This window comes from Emys orbicularis, chromosome 1, assembly GCF_028017835.1.
Source record: "Emys orbicularis isolate rEmyOrb1 chromosome 1, rEmyOrb1.hap1, whole genome shotgun sequence".
NCBI lineage: Eukaryota > Metazoa > Chordata > Testudines > Emydidae > Emys > Emys orbicularis.
In genome coordinates this window covers 68,029,883-68,044,875 of record NC_088683.1, presented here as the reverse complement: position 1 = coordinate 68,044,875, position 14,993 = coordinate 68,029,883, and the positions used below count along the sequence as shown (strand labels likewise).

General features: G+C 40.9%; 1 protein-coding gene across 1 annotated transcript; it reads right to left on the bottom strand.

The window, feature by feature from the left end:
* Positions 1-455: 455 nt before the first annotated feature.
* On the bottom strand, positions 456-14,989 carry DYRK2 (dual specificity tyrosine phosphorylation regulated kinase 2). The gene is made up of 3 exons (XM_065419102.1): positions 14,935-14,989; positions 14,127-14,263; positions 456-2,233 (listed from the first exon to the last, which is right to left on the bottom strand). The coding sequence occupies exons 1-3, from the start codon at positions 14,987-14,989 to the stop codon at positions 632-634; spliced, it is 1,794 nt and encodes a 597-aa protein (XP_065275174.1). The 3' UTR covers positions 456-631.
* Between the last annotated feature and the right edge of the window lie 4 nt (positions 14,990-14,993).

Sequence of the window (14,993 nt, the reverse complement as noted above, 5' to 3'; positions counted from 1 at the left end):
CAGCCAGCCCTTCCACACTGCCTGGCCCACACCACCTGGGGCTCCAGTGGCAATTTAAAGGGCCTGGAGCTCCGGCCGCTGCTGCAGTAGCGGAAGCCAGGAGCCCCTGGCCCTTTTAAATCACCAGGCCCTGGGGCAGCTGCCCCTTTTGCTCCCCCGTTGGCGGCCCGGGGGGGGGGGGGCAAAATGGACAATGATGTTAAAGCGCTTTAATGTCAGCTGTGTACGGGCCGGTACCCCGTACTGGCCCACTTTCACCTCTGCCCAAGGGAAAACTAATATGGACCATGCAAAAAAAAATGGTTAACACCTTTGACACTAAGCTGTAATGCATGACAGTTGTGTTGTAACCAGTGGCCTGCCACTGATGTTTATTACTGTACCACACTAATTACAGTAAGGCTAATTGTACTTTAGAAAACAAACACTTTTAAAAATAAGTATAAAAACTTAAAGCATTGTCCCCATATTTTTATAAAAACAAAATCAACATTTCTTACATTTAAAATGAGTGCTGAAAAGATACAAATGAATAAAGTTATTGAGCAAATAAAAATCTGAGCTACTTTTTCTTACGAATAAGGCTCAGCAATGTAGAATTCTCGTATGACCAGCATTGGGTTATTCAAACTCAGCTAACGAGTTTTGGCAACACTGTTCTCTGCTGAATATTCCCATTGGCATCTGTCATCTGTGCCAAATTAGTCCTAAGTTTTGAAGCCGAGCTTGATGTTGGAGGTAACTTGGAAATTGACGTTATAGCACCAGTGCTTTCTGTTATTCGTTTTGCCGATGTCTTCTCTCCAGTTGGAGGCTTTGGCAAACGTCTCCTAAGCCAGGGATGCCGTAAAGCCTGGCTGGGTGTCATACGTATAGCAGGATCCCACTCTAAACACTGTTTTAAGAAGTCAAGGAAGAGGGGATCATCACATCCCTTTAATGCGTTCCCCCACTCTCGGCTCTCTGGTGGGCCACGCAATTTTCCCCTTCGGGAGCGGCCACCATTGAGTATTATAGAACCATCAGACAACGTGGTAATGGTACAATAACGGGGATAACCTTTAGAGCTCACAAAATTTTTGGCTCGTTTGGATGAATCCAGTAGTTTTTGGGAGGGCATGCCCAGTAGCTCTATCATACAAGCCAGTTGGTCCCCTTCATCTTCTCCAGGTAAGAGCGGGTAACCTGTTAAAAGCTCTGCTAGAATGCAGCCCAAGCTCCACATATCGATAGGCATCCCATAACGAGCACCCAGGATCACTTCCGGAGCACGGTAGAAACGTGACTGAATGTAAGTATAGACACGTTGATGCTCATAACAACTAGAGCCAAAATCAATAACTTTAATACCACTTCTACCCTGTTGCTTCAACAGAATGTTCTCCGGTTTAAGGTCACAGTGAATGATTCTATTTTTGTGCAAAGCATCTAAGCACTGTAAAATAGAGTGGGCAAACTTACGGACCAATGGCAGGCTGAAGCCCTGAAATTTGTTTTTCTTTATTAGTTCGTAAAGGTTCATGCTCAGCAACTCAAATGTCATGCAGATATGGCTGCGGAATGTAAAGTTTTCCAGCATGTGAATAACATTCATGTTGTTATCCTTATCCTGTTTCCTTAGGTGCTCCAGAATTCTAATTTCTTCTGCAGCTTGGCGGTGGAAACGTTTTTCATTTCTCACCATTTTTAATGCCACATGTTGATGGGTCTTGTGATCATAAGCCTTCACAACTTGCCCAAAACTTCCTTTCCCTATTACTTTCAGGACCTCATACCTGTATGCAATATGATCATGGGGTACTTGCACGTAAGACCCCTGGTCATCATCATAACCGGAATTGTTTGGACCTCCAATCACACCTGGCCGCTTCTTTGCATTTGGACCCAAAAAGTATATTTCAGGGTAATTGAAAATTTCATGATGCTCAAAGGTTGTTAGTTTTTGCATATATTGCTTCATTGCTTGCTCTGGTGTCATAAAGGAGGCTTTCACCTTCCCTGTTCCATCTGTCGATTTTAAAGAACTGGAGCTCCCCTGTCGTCTATGAGCACTGTCTATCTGTCTGTCCGGCACCACTGACAATCCAGATTTGCTTACTGCTGCAAGCCCATTTGGTTGTGTTGTTAGAACTGTCCTCTTGTTGCTATTATCTTCAAACAGCTGTTGAACCTGAATCTGTCCGTGGCTACCAACGTGCAGGTGCTCATTCATTGTGTGCTTATTGCCTCCAACCTAAAATTCAAAACAATATTTTTCCAATTAGAACATTCAGTTCTACACTTTTTTTAATGTTTCAAAATTCCTTCTTCTATCCCCAACCAGGCCGAATTTACTTCAATTAACCATTTTTCTAAAGCTGCTTACAGCTAGATTAAACATATGACCAATATCCCATGATATCTTTCGTTATTGGTCACATTTTAAAGCTCTTAGAATCTCTTATACTTCTAGACCAGGGGTAGGCAACCTATGGCATGCGTGCCGAAGGCAGCATGCGAGCTGATTTTCAGTGGCACTCAATCCGGGGGGCTCTGCATTTTATTTTAGTTTTAAATGAAGCTTCTTAAACATTTTTAAAACCTTATTTACTTTACATATAACAATAGTTTAGTTCTATATTATAGACTAATAGAAAGAGACCTTCTAAAAATGTTAAAACATATTACTGGCACGTGAAACCTTAAATTACAGTGAATAAATGGAGACTCGGCACACCACTTCTGAAAGGTTGCCGACCCCTGTTCTAGACTTTCCTCACTGTCATGACCATTTCAATAAGAGGTTTGCAACAAGGCAAACAAATAAGAGGTTTGCAACAAGGCAAACAAGGGTATGGTACTATCATGGGCTAATAATTTCTCCAGAGAATCTGTAAGGCAACAGCCCAGTAATATCAAAAAATATGCTGGAGGGAAATTAAACTTGACTTTAGAGAATACAAAGTAGCAGTTTCAGTTGTGCTTGAGATTCACATCATCTGGAGGAACTTCTATTGATAAGGCACCTTTAGTTCCCCCACCTCTACAAATTGTTAAAAATCAGGATTTTAACTCCTTCCAAAATTTGGTGCGGGACAAAAGCTGTCACGTACAATTTTAAACTGAAGGGAATGAGTTTTGACATTTCAAAAGAAAAAAAATCTGGATGTTATGAAAGTGCAAAAGACTGAGTTTAACATTTATAGAGTCTATAGCCACAATTCCGCAATGCACTTACATCAACAGGACTTAAAGCACATGCTTAAGCACTTTGCCGAACTGAGTACTGTATTTGTATTACTATAGCACCTATCAGGATTGAGTGCTGGATACTGTACAAACACTAAACCATAAAAAAAAATCCATGCCTCAAGGAGCGTACAATCAAAATCTATTTTCCACTCTCTGTAATTAAAAAAATTAGGACTGGTTTTAGAAATTACGTTTTGTTTTTTTATAGTTTGTATGATGGACTAAGCATGAATCTCAACCATTTTCAAACAATAAAATATGTGATCAGAGTTCTGAAAAGCAACTATTTACATAACAGAGAAACAAGAAATATATAAGCAAACCCTTGTTCCTAACACTGATATCTTTGTAATTTCTCATTTGCTCTATGTGGAGGATATTCTCTCTCGTAAAAAGGGCCTTTAACAATCTGTAAATACATTAATTTCAAGCTGTAAAGTAAAATGATTAAAATAAAAAATAACTTTCTGTAACTTTACAATTCAAATTCATCCTTAGTGTAACTCAACTGAAGTCAGTGGAAGAATAAATTTGAGTCTTAGAGTAAAAGGGTAACAAAACTAAGTTTTAATGTAACTAATTAATTCAAATTACAGTAATAAAAATGTAGTCAATGGAGTTACTTGTGGGATGAGCTTGGTTCTAAGGACCTGATTTTTAAGTGGTCTCAGAGCCCACAACTCCCAATGACTTCAAGTGAAGTTTTGGATGCTCAGTACTTCTGACAAAGAGGCCTTAAGAACTGAAATGCATCTTCTTCATTCCTGCCTGTAATGACCTTGGATATATCAGTTATAACAACGTGGGGTCTGATTTTTCTACATTAATTTATTGGAAAAACTTGCAAGGATAAAATAGTGAAGCTAATGATATGCAACCCTAAGTGTTTAAGATTCATTTACAAATACGGGTTCTAAATCATTAACACAACCATATCAATCTTTGAAGTCAATTTCACAACTCCAATATCAAGACATGGGCTGTGAATGATACTCATTGATTCATTTCAAAAATATTAGTCAAACCAGAATGCCAGACTACCACTGTGATATTACTCATGTGGGACATAAACAAAATAAAGGCATTGTCTTTGGTTAGTTTTCCATTAACGTAGTGGACAAAGATTACTGGGTGAATGTCTTGACAAAATCTTGTCAATAACAAACTTTCAGTTTTTACCAGTAACAGACACTAAAAGGTAGAACAGACAGGAAAGATGGTTTTGCAGCTAAAGCACTGGACTGGGACTTTGGAGATCTCCCGGCTCTACCACAGATTTCCTTTAATCTCTTTGACGCCTCAATTCCGTATCTGTAAAATAGGAAGGAAATACTTTCTTTCTTCCACTCTTTGACTGCTTGTCTATTTAGAGTGTAAGTTACTCAGAGCATGGACTGTCTTTTACCACGTGTTTGTACACTGCACCAATGGACAAAATGGAACACCACTCTTGGTTGAGGCCTCTAAATTTTACTGAAATAGAAATAACTCATCATTCTTTCAGCTTGGTCTTACACAAATGTGTGAAGAATTCTCCTGCCATCTCACCACCTGACTTATCGGCCTCAAAATTTATGCCAAATCACTAACCAAAAGTGCACTAATGTTAAAATGAAATTCAGAAATGACTAGAGTAAACTCTGATTTCAGGCAATGTTTTAACTGCAGAGGAAAGGGCTTCCCCAGGAGAAAATCCCCCATGTAGTGCAGCGTTAGCATATTACATTATTTTATTACGGGTTTTACTCTAATATGACAGACATTTCTTTTTAAAATCATTCGTTTCCCAAAGAGCAGACAACCTGGATGCAAGCTTTATGTTTTGATGATATTCTTTCAGTTTGCACATCTTAAATTTTCATAATATGAAAATCTCTAGAGTTCCTGGGGATTCTTTCTGCTGAGTTTATTGTTTTTCTACATACATTGTGACTCAGATCTAATAACAGGTCTATTTATCTAATAACAGGTCTATTTTATTTCAAGATTGTAACTTGACTGCACATGTTTATTTGCGAAGCCATTTGGGCCTGGGCAATCAAATCTGACTGATCTTAAATGAAGTTTTACAACACACTGGCATTCAGAGCAAAGGAGCTTGTATCATGCAAGCATAGTGGAGAGATATAGAATATTGAACTAACTGCCTCCCTTGCTTAAATTCTCAGAAACACCATGAATTAAACCACCAAGAAGACTTAACTGCCCTGTGACCCCTCCGGACAATTCCTCCAGGTCATGTTTGAAGAATATTGGTGTGGCAGGGTCTGGAATGCTGCTCTGTTCCTGAGCGTGCTATACTTCTTTGGTGGGTAAAGAGAGGACTTCAGTCCACAGAGCTATCAGGAAGGCATATTTCACAAGCACCAAATTACTTAGAAGGTTTCTTGGGTTTGGGAGAGGGCTGCGGGGAAGGGTTCAGTATATGTAGAATTAAAAGACTGTGTAAATAAGAATCACATAAAAATGTGGCATTAGTGCAAAGTGCAGGTTGCAAATACTAAAGCCAAGAAATCGGAGAAGTAAAGATTTCTTCTGCAACATTAATTCAACTACATTTTATGATACACATTAACAACAAAACTAGAACATACTTAAGACAGGAGTAGAAAATACTACTTATGAGCAATGAGACTGAGATGGTGTTGAGGAAGAAACCATCTCTCTCAGAATTTCTTTAAGTGCTCAATGCCACAATCTAAACCTTGAATTCATTTTAGTTTTTTAATTTGATTCTCCTGGTTTTAAGGACTATTTGGCTTATGCATTTTACAACTACTGTAGGTTTCACTACAGGATGTACATTCCTTGAACTGTAGTTATTTGTCTTATACCAGGAGTTAAAAAAACAAATCAATTTATCCACTCACCACCAGTAGTGAGTAGGAATTGTTTCCTAATGAAGCTTTCAGATAAGCTTTCCAAATCTTAAACAATATAGTTCTGCCTTCCTGAGCCTTCAGACAGTTTCAGTGTTTCTCCTGCTGCACATAGGTTTTCTAAGCAGATGAATGAAACTACCAAGACTGCTCAGTTTTTTTACTGCTTTTCACTGGATTCTAGATAGTACTTCAGCTGCTGCTGGGCAGTCATTCAGTTTTCACTCAGCTGCTTCTTGAGAATTTCAAAATGATTGGACTGAATCTTACGCTTTTATAGCGAGTTCAGCTGAACTCCCGTTGTGCTCCATTTTCAACAAAAAACTATCCAACAATAAGAAATCAAACCTACAAAGACATTTTGAAAAGAAACATTGGACGTTTGCTGAAACTTATCCAGCTGGTGATGAGAGGAAAAAAGCAGTAGAGGAGCTCCGACGCAAAGCAGAGCAAACAAGATGTACGTTAGCTAAATGGATGAAGGAGCCAAGTGGAACCACTACTGCTAGTTTCACGGCAGCTCAAGAAATTGTAAAACGAGGGAAACCATTCACAGATGGAGAATATGTAAAAGAATGTTTCATTAAAACAATCACTTTGGCGATTTTAGAAACAAAGATGAAATAGTTAAGAAAATTAGAGAAATGCCATTATCTGCGAAGACTGTAAAGGACAGAACTATTAAGATGGCCATAGACGTAATCAGCCAGTAGGTTAGTGACATTAGATCAGCACCAGGTTTTTCTATTGCCTGCGATGAGACAAGCGATGTGAATGATATCACTCAGGTTGCCTTACTCGGCAGATATGTTAATGATCAAGGTCCTCAAGAAGAGTTGATCACGTTATTGCCACTCAAAGAACAAACTCAGGACGAAGATATTGCATCTGCTGTCACTGAATGTACGAAACAAAAAGATATTGACATCAACAGAATAATTGCTATTGCTACAGATGGAGCACCAAGCATGAAGGGGGCACACAAAGATTTGTTTTTTTTACTTAAAAAAAGTATGGAGCACGATGTAATTTCATTTCACTGCATAATCCACCAGGAGGCACTGTGTGCACAAACCTTTCCATAGGAAATCTCAAAAGTAATGGAAATGGTCGTGCAGATTGTTAACAAAATAATGGCAAGCGCTCTCAATCATTGGCAGTTTTGCGAGCTTCTTCAAGAAGTTAACAGCCAATATTCTGATCTTCTCATGTGTAACAAGATAAGATGGCTTTCCAGAGGTGCAGTCCTGATGAGGTTTGCATCATGTCTTGAGGAAATTAGGGTGTTCCTCCAAGAAAAGGGCCTTAAATATGCAGTGCTAACGGATCCTCACTGGCTGCAGAAATTCAATTTCAAGGTGGATTTAACTTCTCATTTAAACATGTTGAATCGGAAGCTACGGGGAAAAGGAAATACTGCAAACTCGGTTTTGGAAGAAGTTCTTCCATTTGAACGAAAACTGCCTTTGTTTGTAAGGGACATTTTGACGGCCATGTTAGTGCATTTCCCAACACTGAAGCAATACAAACAAATGACTGTGACACTGACGTTAGGTTCCTTGCAGAAACAGTCATCAAAATGCAGGCTGCATTTGCTGACCAATTTCACGAGTTCAGAAGGGAAAAGTCCACTTTGTCATTTCTGTTGAAACCGCTTGAAGCTGACACTTCTGCATTGAATTTTTCAGCATTTGCAGCAATCGACTGAGCGCAATTTGAACTTGAATTAGCGGACTTGCAAGACAAGGATTTATGGAATTCAAAATTGAAAGATCTTGTCCCTGAACTTGAAAATCTGGAAAGGCAGAAATCCACCCTGGGGCTACAACACAAGTGGTCTGAAATGGACGACCTTAAATGGCAAGACAGATTATATTCAACGTTTGGAATTGTCTACCGGATACATACAGTTAGCTGAAGAAGTACGAATTTGGGCTTCTCTCAATGTTCAGCTCAACGTACGTCTGTGAACAAGAGTTTTCCAACATGAATTTCATCAAAAACAAACTGAGGAACCAACTGCAAGATGTTAGTCTTGAGTTCTGCTTGAAAATGAAAATCACGGCATATTCACCGAACACTGAGCAACGCTCTAAAGATGTCCAACAGCAGAAGTCGCATTAAAAGTATTGGTGACTAGTAATAGCTTTAATATGTTCAATTATTATTAGTTGATAAATTCTAACTCTACAAGTAGCTTTGTGTGTGATGCGGCTCTCGAAATATTTTGGTCAAAGACAAAAACAAAAAAATGGCTCTTCTTCTTTGAAAGATTGCCGACCCCTGGCCTAGCAGGTATAATCCTCTGGATAGTAGGTGCTGGATATTTTTTTCAAGATCAGACTTGTAGAACTTACAAGCTTCCCCAGTGAAGCTTGTAAGTTCCATGAACCACACTTAATGGGCCTGTGGAGCTATAAGGGGCTATACGCTTCGTAGTCCAGCAGTGAACTGCTTGTTGCACTCACAATCGTTTCATCTGACAGTGTAAGCCTGAGAGGTTTATAAACTCCTTCTGCTTCTGCAGATGAGTTTGTAAATTCCTGTAACCAAACAGCTACCGAGCTATACATCTGCATATACCTGTGCAGCATATACATCTTAATAGGATGTTTTCCTACACACATTTTCAAAGTCATAACTTTTTTTATAGGACATTTCTTCTCACACTTATCAAAGCACACAGTGTTCACTAAAAATTTATCTACATATCATGTCTGAAGTTGAAAAATTCCTCTGCTTGAGTTATTTGGGAATATAAATTACAAAAGAGAAAAAAATAAAAGTAAAAATGTTTTCTCTCTTTACCATTTCATAATTCTAAATTGGCTGCTGCAAACCTTTATTTGTTCATGTTATGGAAATGGGTAGGATGGGGTACAAAACATCCACATATCCCCTTCAAATAGAGACCCATCACGGAAAAATTCAGCCCAAAATAAATGTATGTTTCTGAAATGTATCAATGTGTGAGGACAAGAGGTTTGGACAAGAGGTTTCAAGGGAAACTGTTCTACCACATGCTGTTCTACCACAACTATACTAGTTGTAAAATACTTTAATAGTATAAATTGCGTCCAGTGTTTAAAACCAAATGGGACTGATTAGCAATCAGTTATACATGTGTGGACGATACCCAGTCAATACATAAATCTATTTTAGGATTTTCTATTCGGCCCATCACTGTAGGATCAGGTATAAGCCTTCTCCATAGTAGTCCATAAATCTTCCTGGCATTTTCACTTGCTAATTGCATTTCCTAGTAGCAATGTGGTGCTCTATGTAGTCAACACAGAGGGAATTATTTTTCATCTTCAGTTGTTAATCTCACTTGGTCTCAGGCGCTGTACCCTATAAAACCATGCAAAGGAAATAGTTGTGCTATAATTATTTACAATGAATTAATTCCACCAAAGCCCAAACAACAGTTTATGTTGTCATCAGAACCCCAAAATGATAAAGTGAATCATATTAAACAAGCAATATGATGGGCTGACAAAGGCTCTGATTGTAGAGATGATATCAAGTAGAACCAGGATTTGTCAATCTGATGTTACAAAAATAGGTGTGTGTGTGGGGGGAAACATTTTGTAAAAGCAATAAAATACTTTTAGAAAGACTGTTACACAACATACTCTTCTCTCTAGGTTAGGTCAAGGCACTTGGCTTTCAGCCTTTTTGCTCATAACACACCAGAGACATATGGGTATCAAGTGTAGCACACTTCAGTGCTCATTTAGCTGCTTGCAACAGAAGTACGCATATGTATGAATGCCTTTTTTTTTTTTTTTGATAGATGGATTCAAGTGCTTCTGTGCTTCATAACTTCTAAAAATATCTCCTTATTAGCCAATATTATACCAATTTAGCAGCATTATTGAAATGCTTTTGATTATTATCATGTGTTTTACAGATCTAAGACAAAGTGTCTGCCCTGAAGAGCTTGCACTCAGTATTAGATATATTTAAAGCACACACAATTTTCATAGCATGGACCCATCTTAATAAAGAGACTGTCTTACGAATGTCTCTCTTCTCATTCATGATTGTATAGACATTTCCACTCAAATTCACATAACATGAGCAATTGTGGCAATGAGAGTAACTGATTATATGGAAAAGTAACAGTAGGAAAGTAATGTATTTTCAGCTGTCTTAATGAGATTTAGCAAGGACAATTAGCAGCATGTGACCAATCAGCTCTTCATGGACCACAGTTTGGGAACCTCTGTTATACTGTGATTTAAGTTAAATGTTAGGATTATGAGTTGAGGCAAAAGAATAGGGCGTAGATGGAAGATGTTCAGTAATGGAAAGCTAACTAGAAAGAGGGAAATTTGAGGAGAGTCATGAAGAAGGAGAACAAAGTTGCTTGATGCATTGTAGAAGGAAGGTCAATCCAGTCCTAGGTACTGGGAGAAGGAGACGTAGAATTGCAGTAATACAGGAGAAGCTGGCAGAGTGGAGTGTACAAGAGCGGGTGCAACAGGTAATAAAAGCACAGATGTAGATGGGGGCAGAGGGCAGAGATAAGAAGCTGGTAGATGGACCCTGTAGGACACAAAGGGTTGAATTAGTTCGAAATGAACATATAAGGTCATGTAAGGTTCAGTCTGTTGGCAGTAATAGGAAGGCCTTGAAAGAATATAGCCTAATTGGAAAAACTGGACCTGAAAGGTAACTGATAAGATAATTGTGGCCTTTTCTTCCTTCTATGAGGCATAGTAAATAATACGGAAGGATTGTGTGTGTTGAACCAGCAATAACTCCAAACTGGCCAAAACCTGGTTTTTAGCTAAGTTAGAAACAATGACATCACTTGTTTGATAAAGGGTATAAAATGGTGAACTCTTTAAGGGTTCATTGCTAATAGCAGCCTGATCAAGTTGGAGCTGACCAGCATGGGTTCAAGCACCCCTAAGGTTAGCCCTTTTGTGAGTATTATGATCAAATGCTCATAAATGCTTGTTATTGTATGGATGTATTAAACTGCATTTAATTTAGGCTTTTTAGACATGTTTAGAGCAATTGTAGAACCACTATTCAGCCGTTAGATTTAATAAAGGAATTTATGGTGAAACTGGCATTGTGGCAGTATTCTATATTAATAATAATAATTCCAACAGACTCACAGAGGGGTGGGGATTTACATGATGCGGGCAGCAGGTAAGGAAGATTATCTTTGTTGCAGCATGTTGATTGGATACAACAGTGGAGAGATGAGAGACTGAAGAGAAAAAGTTACAGTAGTTTAGGCAAGAAAGGAAGGATTTTGAAAGTAAGGAATAGAGAGGAAAGGGCAGATTTTGGAGAAGAGAAGGACAAAGAGGAATCAGTGATGCTCCCATGTTTTTGAGCCTGACTGACCAGAAAGACAGTGGCAGTATCAGTGGAAAGGGAGAAGGAAAGAATTAGGAGGAAGCCACACACTCTTTATAAACAAAACAAAACAAAAAACAAAAAAAACCCACCTCTACCTGGTGCATACACAGCAGCCTGTCTGGTTAGCAACACAGATTGCCATGATTACACAATCTCTGTCCTCATCTTCACACCTCTACTCTCTGACCATGATCCCCCATGAAGCTATACTACAGCAACAATTAAATTGTTGACCAACAAGGTGGGAGACAGAATTTTGACAGGAGTTGGACCTAGACTACTTAACTCACTCCTGTAAGAGGTAAGAATGACAATGGACCTCTTCACTTTCAGAATTAAATGCAAAACTCATTTCTTCCTTCGATAAAGTCTTCATATACACAACACACTCAAACCCAGTAAACTAGCCAAGCTATTTCTCCTACAGTCTGGGAAGGCAAAAGGGAGAGATTGTTATTTTTATTTTTAGTTACTTGGGAGGCACTCACACACTGTTGTGATGGGGGCCATTTAAGTAAACGGATAGAGGGAGGGAGAACAGTTCAGATAGAAAGATGAGAAGTTCCATTTTAGACATGACAGATTTGAGGAAACAGTGGGACATAAAATTAAAGGGATTTTAGTCAGTCAGTGTTAACTGAGGTCACTGGGACTACAGTTCCTAGAATGATCATTTAACAGACATATCCAAATGGGTTTTAAAGTTACAATCCACTATTCTAATGTCACATTTGATTCTTACTATAAAAAGTTATGTTAGCATCTTCTACCAACCACAAAATAACAACCTACAAAATTCAGAGAGACAGCCTGCAATATTTCTAAAACAGTATTCAAGGCTAAATATGTTGTGTGTGGTAGAACATATATCCCAAAAGTACAGATTCTAACAATCAGAAGTTATAAGGACCCGAAAGCTAACAATACCGGTGCTTGGCCACCCTTGTGCATTAAAAACCCCCACCAGATTGGGGGTCTGTACTGTCAAGACTATGTCCCAACTCTGTAAGTAGAACTATGCAAGTGGATCACTATATGCTCATGCAGAGCCCCAATTAAGTCCAGGGAGCGCCACAAGAATGGACACATGAGTCTTCACAATCATTACTTATGTTTTTTGTTATTATATCTTATATTCTGTTCTTAAAAGGAAATTTTAAAAACTGCCTCTAATTCTTTTTAACTCAATCAGCACTTCAACTCATTCACATATGTGTAACTCAGAACAAAATTTGGCATTTGTATTTGTGGACACATACTGTATTTTATGTGTATAGTGATATTGATTTTGCGTATGCAGACACAATTTGTAGATGATCACATTCTTTTTCAGTGCACCCTAAATGTATTATTTCATTAAAAAAGACTATTCTTATTGTAAATGGCCGATGCTTTTAACACAAAAGCATAGAAAGTCAGTGCAACAGTAATATCCAAATGCAGTTTCACCTTCCATCAGCCCATAATCACATTACAGTTTAAAGCTCTGCCATATGTTTACCAAGATAGCATGTGAGCATCCAATAAAGTAATCATTAGCTCAAAGCAAAATATTCTAGCAATGTTTTTTAAATAATACATTTTTCACCCATTTAAAATCTATGCAATAAAAACATGAGATATTCAGTGCGAATATATAATCATATAGACCTGCCTATCCACTCAGTCACACATTAAGGAGAGATATGCCCTCTTGCATCCATAAATAGTGCTACACTTGTGAATTTCCATTCCAACGGGATTAGCTAGAACTGGAAGATAAGGTGAGATATCACAGACCTGAAAAATAAAAATCTCCTTCAGGTCAGGCAGCACATGCTTCTTTAGGTACACGGTGCTGCAGCAGCAGTGTCAGTCTTTCATCCACTTACTGCCCCTGAATACGGTAATAGTTGTTACCCTGGGAAAGAGCTATCAGTCTGAGCTAATCAGACAAATGAGGAAAGAGCAGCTTTCATTTCCCACCATAGGTAAAGGCCGTCCTCTAATGACAGTGACTAACCTCATTTTCAAAACAATGTCATTTCATGGGAACACATGTACCAGCACAGGCCTTCCATGCAAGGTGCCAGCTTCAAAACCAGTCATGCAACATTTAACCAGACCCTTTAAAATGAAATGAGCAGTGTTTATGCATTATTCATTTTACAGATAACAACCTGGTAAACCCTCCTCCTCCTCACCTCCCCCAGCCTTACCCCTTCACACAGGACACATGGAGGCCAGGGATTCTATCCCAACCATGCAAACTTCCAAGTGACTCAAAAAAGTACCCTCAGCCCCATTAGAATACCTGTTGAAACCAGGCTGGTAATAGGAATAATGAGACATGATGAGACAGGCAGGATAATTAATAGGGATCCTACTGGCTTCTGTTCTTTCTAGCCTCATTCACAGCTATCTGGCAGACGGGCTGGCTGGCAGCCTGACTGCACCTAGCACATTTATTTCTATTAATACGAAGGGGGGGCGGCTGGTGGGAGGTTATTGTATTTTGAGAATGAACATGCTCTGGCGCTGCAGAGCCCCAGGCGTCACGGGGAGGATGGGGAGGGTCCTATGGCCTGCACAGGGTCGCTGCAAATAGATCAAGCCAGGCCTTTGCCCCCTGCCCCCACCATTCCCGGCTCTCACCGTGTGGGCGGTGTTGCTGGACCTAAGCGGCGGCAAGGCGATGGGTGATGGCGGGCCGGTCCCAGCTCCCGTCCGGGATCCCCCGGCTCCGATGCCCGGGGAAGACTGCAGCTGGCGGCCACTTTCCCCTCCCCTGCCTGCAGAGGAAGGGAGAGCAGACGGTGAGCGGGGAGAGGAGCCCGGTGGGGCGGACCTGGCTGACAGCACGGAGGCTGGGGGAGGAGGGGAAGCCTCCTGCCGCCGCCAGACTCTGTTTTGCAGACGCTGAAAGCCCTGGGAAGCGGCCCGCAAACGTGGCACAGCGGAGGGAGCAGGAAGGACCGGGATCGGGCCCCGCGTGTGCTCGGAGCTTGTCAGCCAAGCGCAGCCCTGCGGCCACGATGGACCCCGCCGCCGGGCACATGCCAAGGGGCAGCGCAGCCTGGATGGGCGCCGCCCGCGCCGTCTGGCCGAGAACCCCCCCCCCCCACTCAGCCAATCCGATTTCCGCCGCTTCCCTTCTTCCAGATCTCCCCTCCCCACCCCGGGGATCCCGAGCCTGCGGGGGGAAGGAGGAGGGCGGCGAGACGGGCTCGGATCCGCGCCCCTCCGGGGGTGAGCGGCAGCCTCTGGGCGAAGAGGTAACACTGCCCAGCGCTGGCTTCCCTCCGTGCCCCGGCCCAGGGCAAATCATTGTTCCGCCGCCCCGCGCCGCTGGGGCTGGGAGGGCAGCGGGCTGAGCCCTTTCCCCCGGCTCCCGAGCAAAGGCCGCGTGTCCCGGCTGGCCGGGCGGGCTGCTCCCGGGCTCTGCGCCCTGCCTTCTCCTTACCCGCCGGGTAGGCAGCTCCCGCAGCCGCGCTCGCCGAGGCTTTCCTGGCTAACATGGCC

Coding starts and splice junctions, on each gene's coding strand:
- DYRK2 (XM_065419102.1), bottom strand. CDS start 14,989: ATGTTAGCCAGGAAAGCCTCGGCGAGCGCGGCTGCGGGAGCTGCCTAC. Junction 14,264..14,934: donor GGGAGCTGCCTACCCGGCGG/GTAAGGAGAAGG, acceptor CTTCCTCTGCAG/GCAGGGGAGGGGAAAGTGGC. Junction 2,234..14,126: donor CCAGCAACACCGCCCACACG/GTGAGAGCCGGG, acceptor TTTGAATTTTAG/GTTGGAGGCAATAAGCACAC.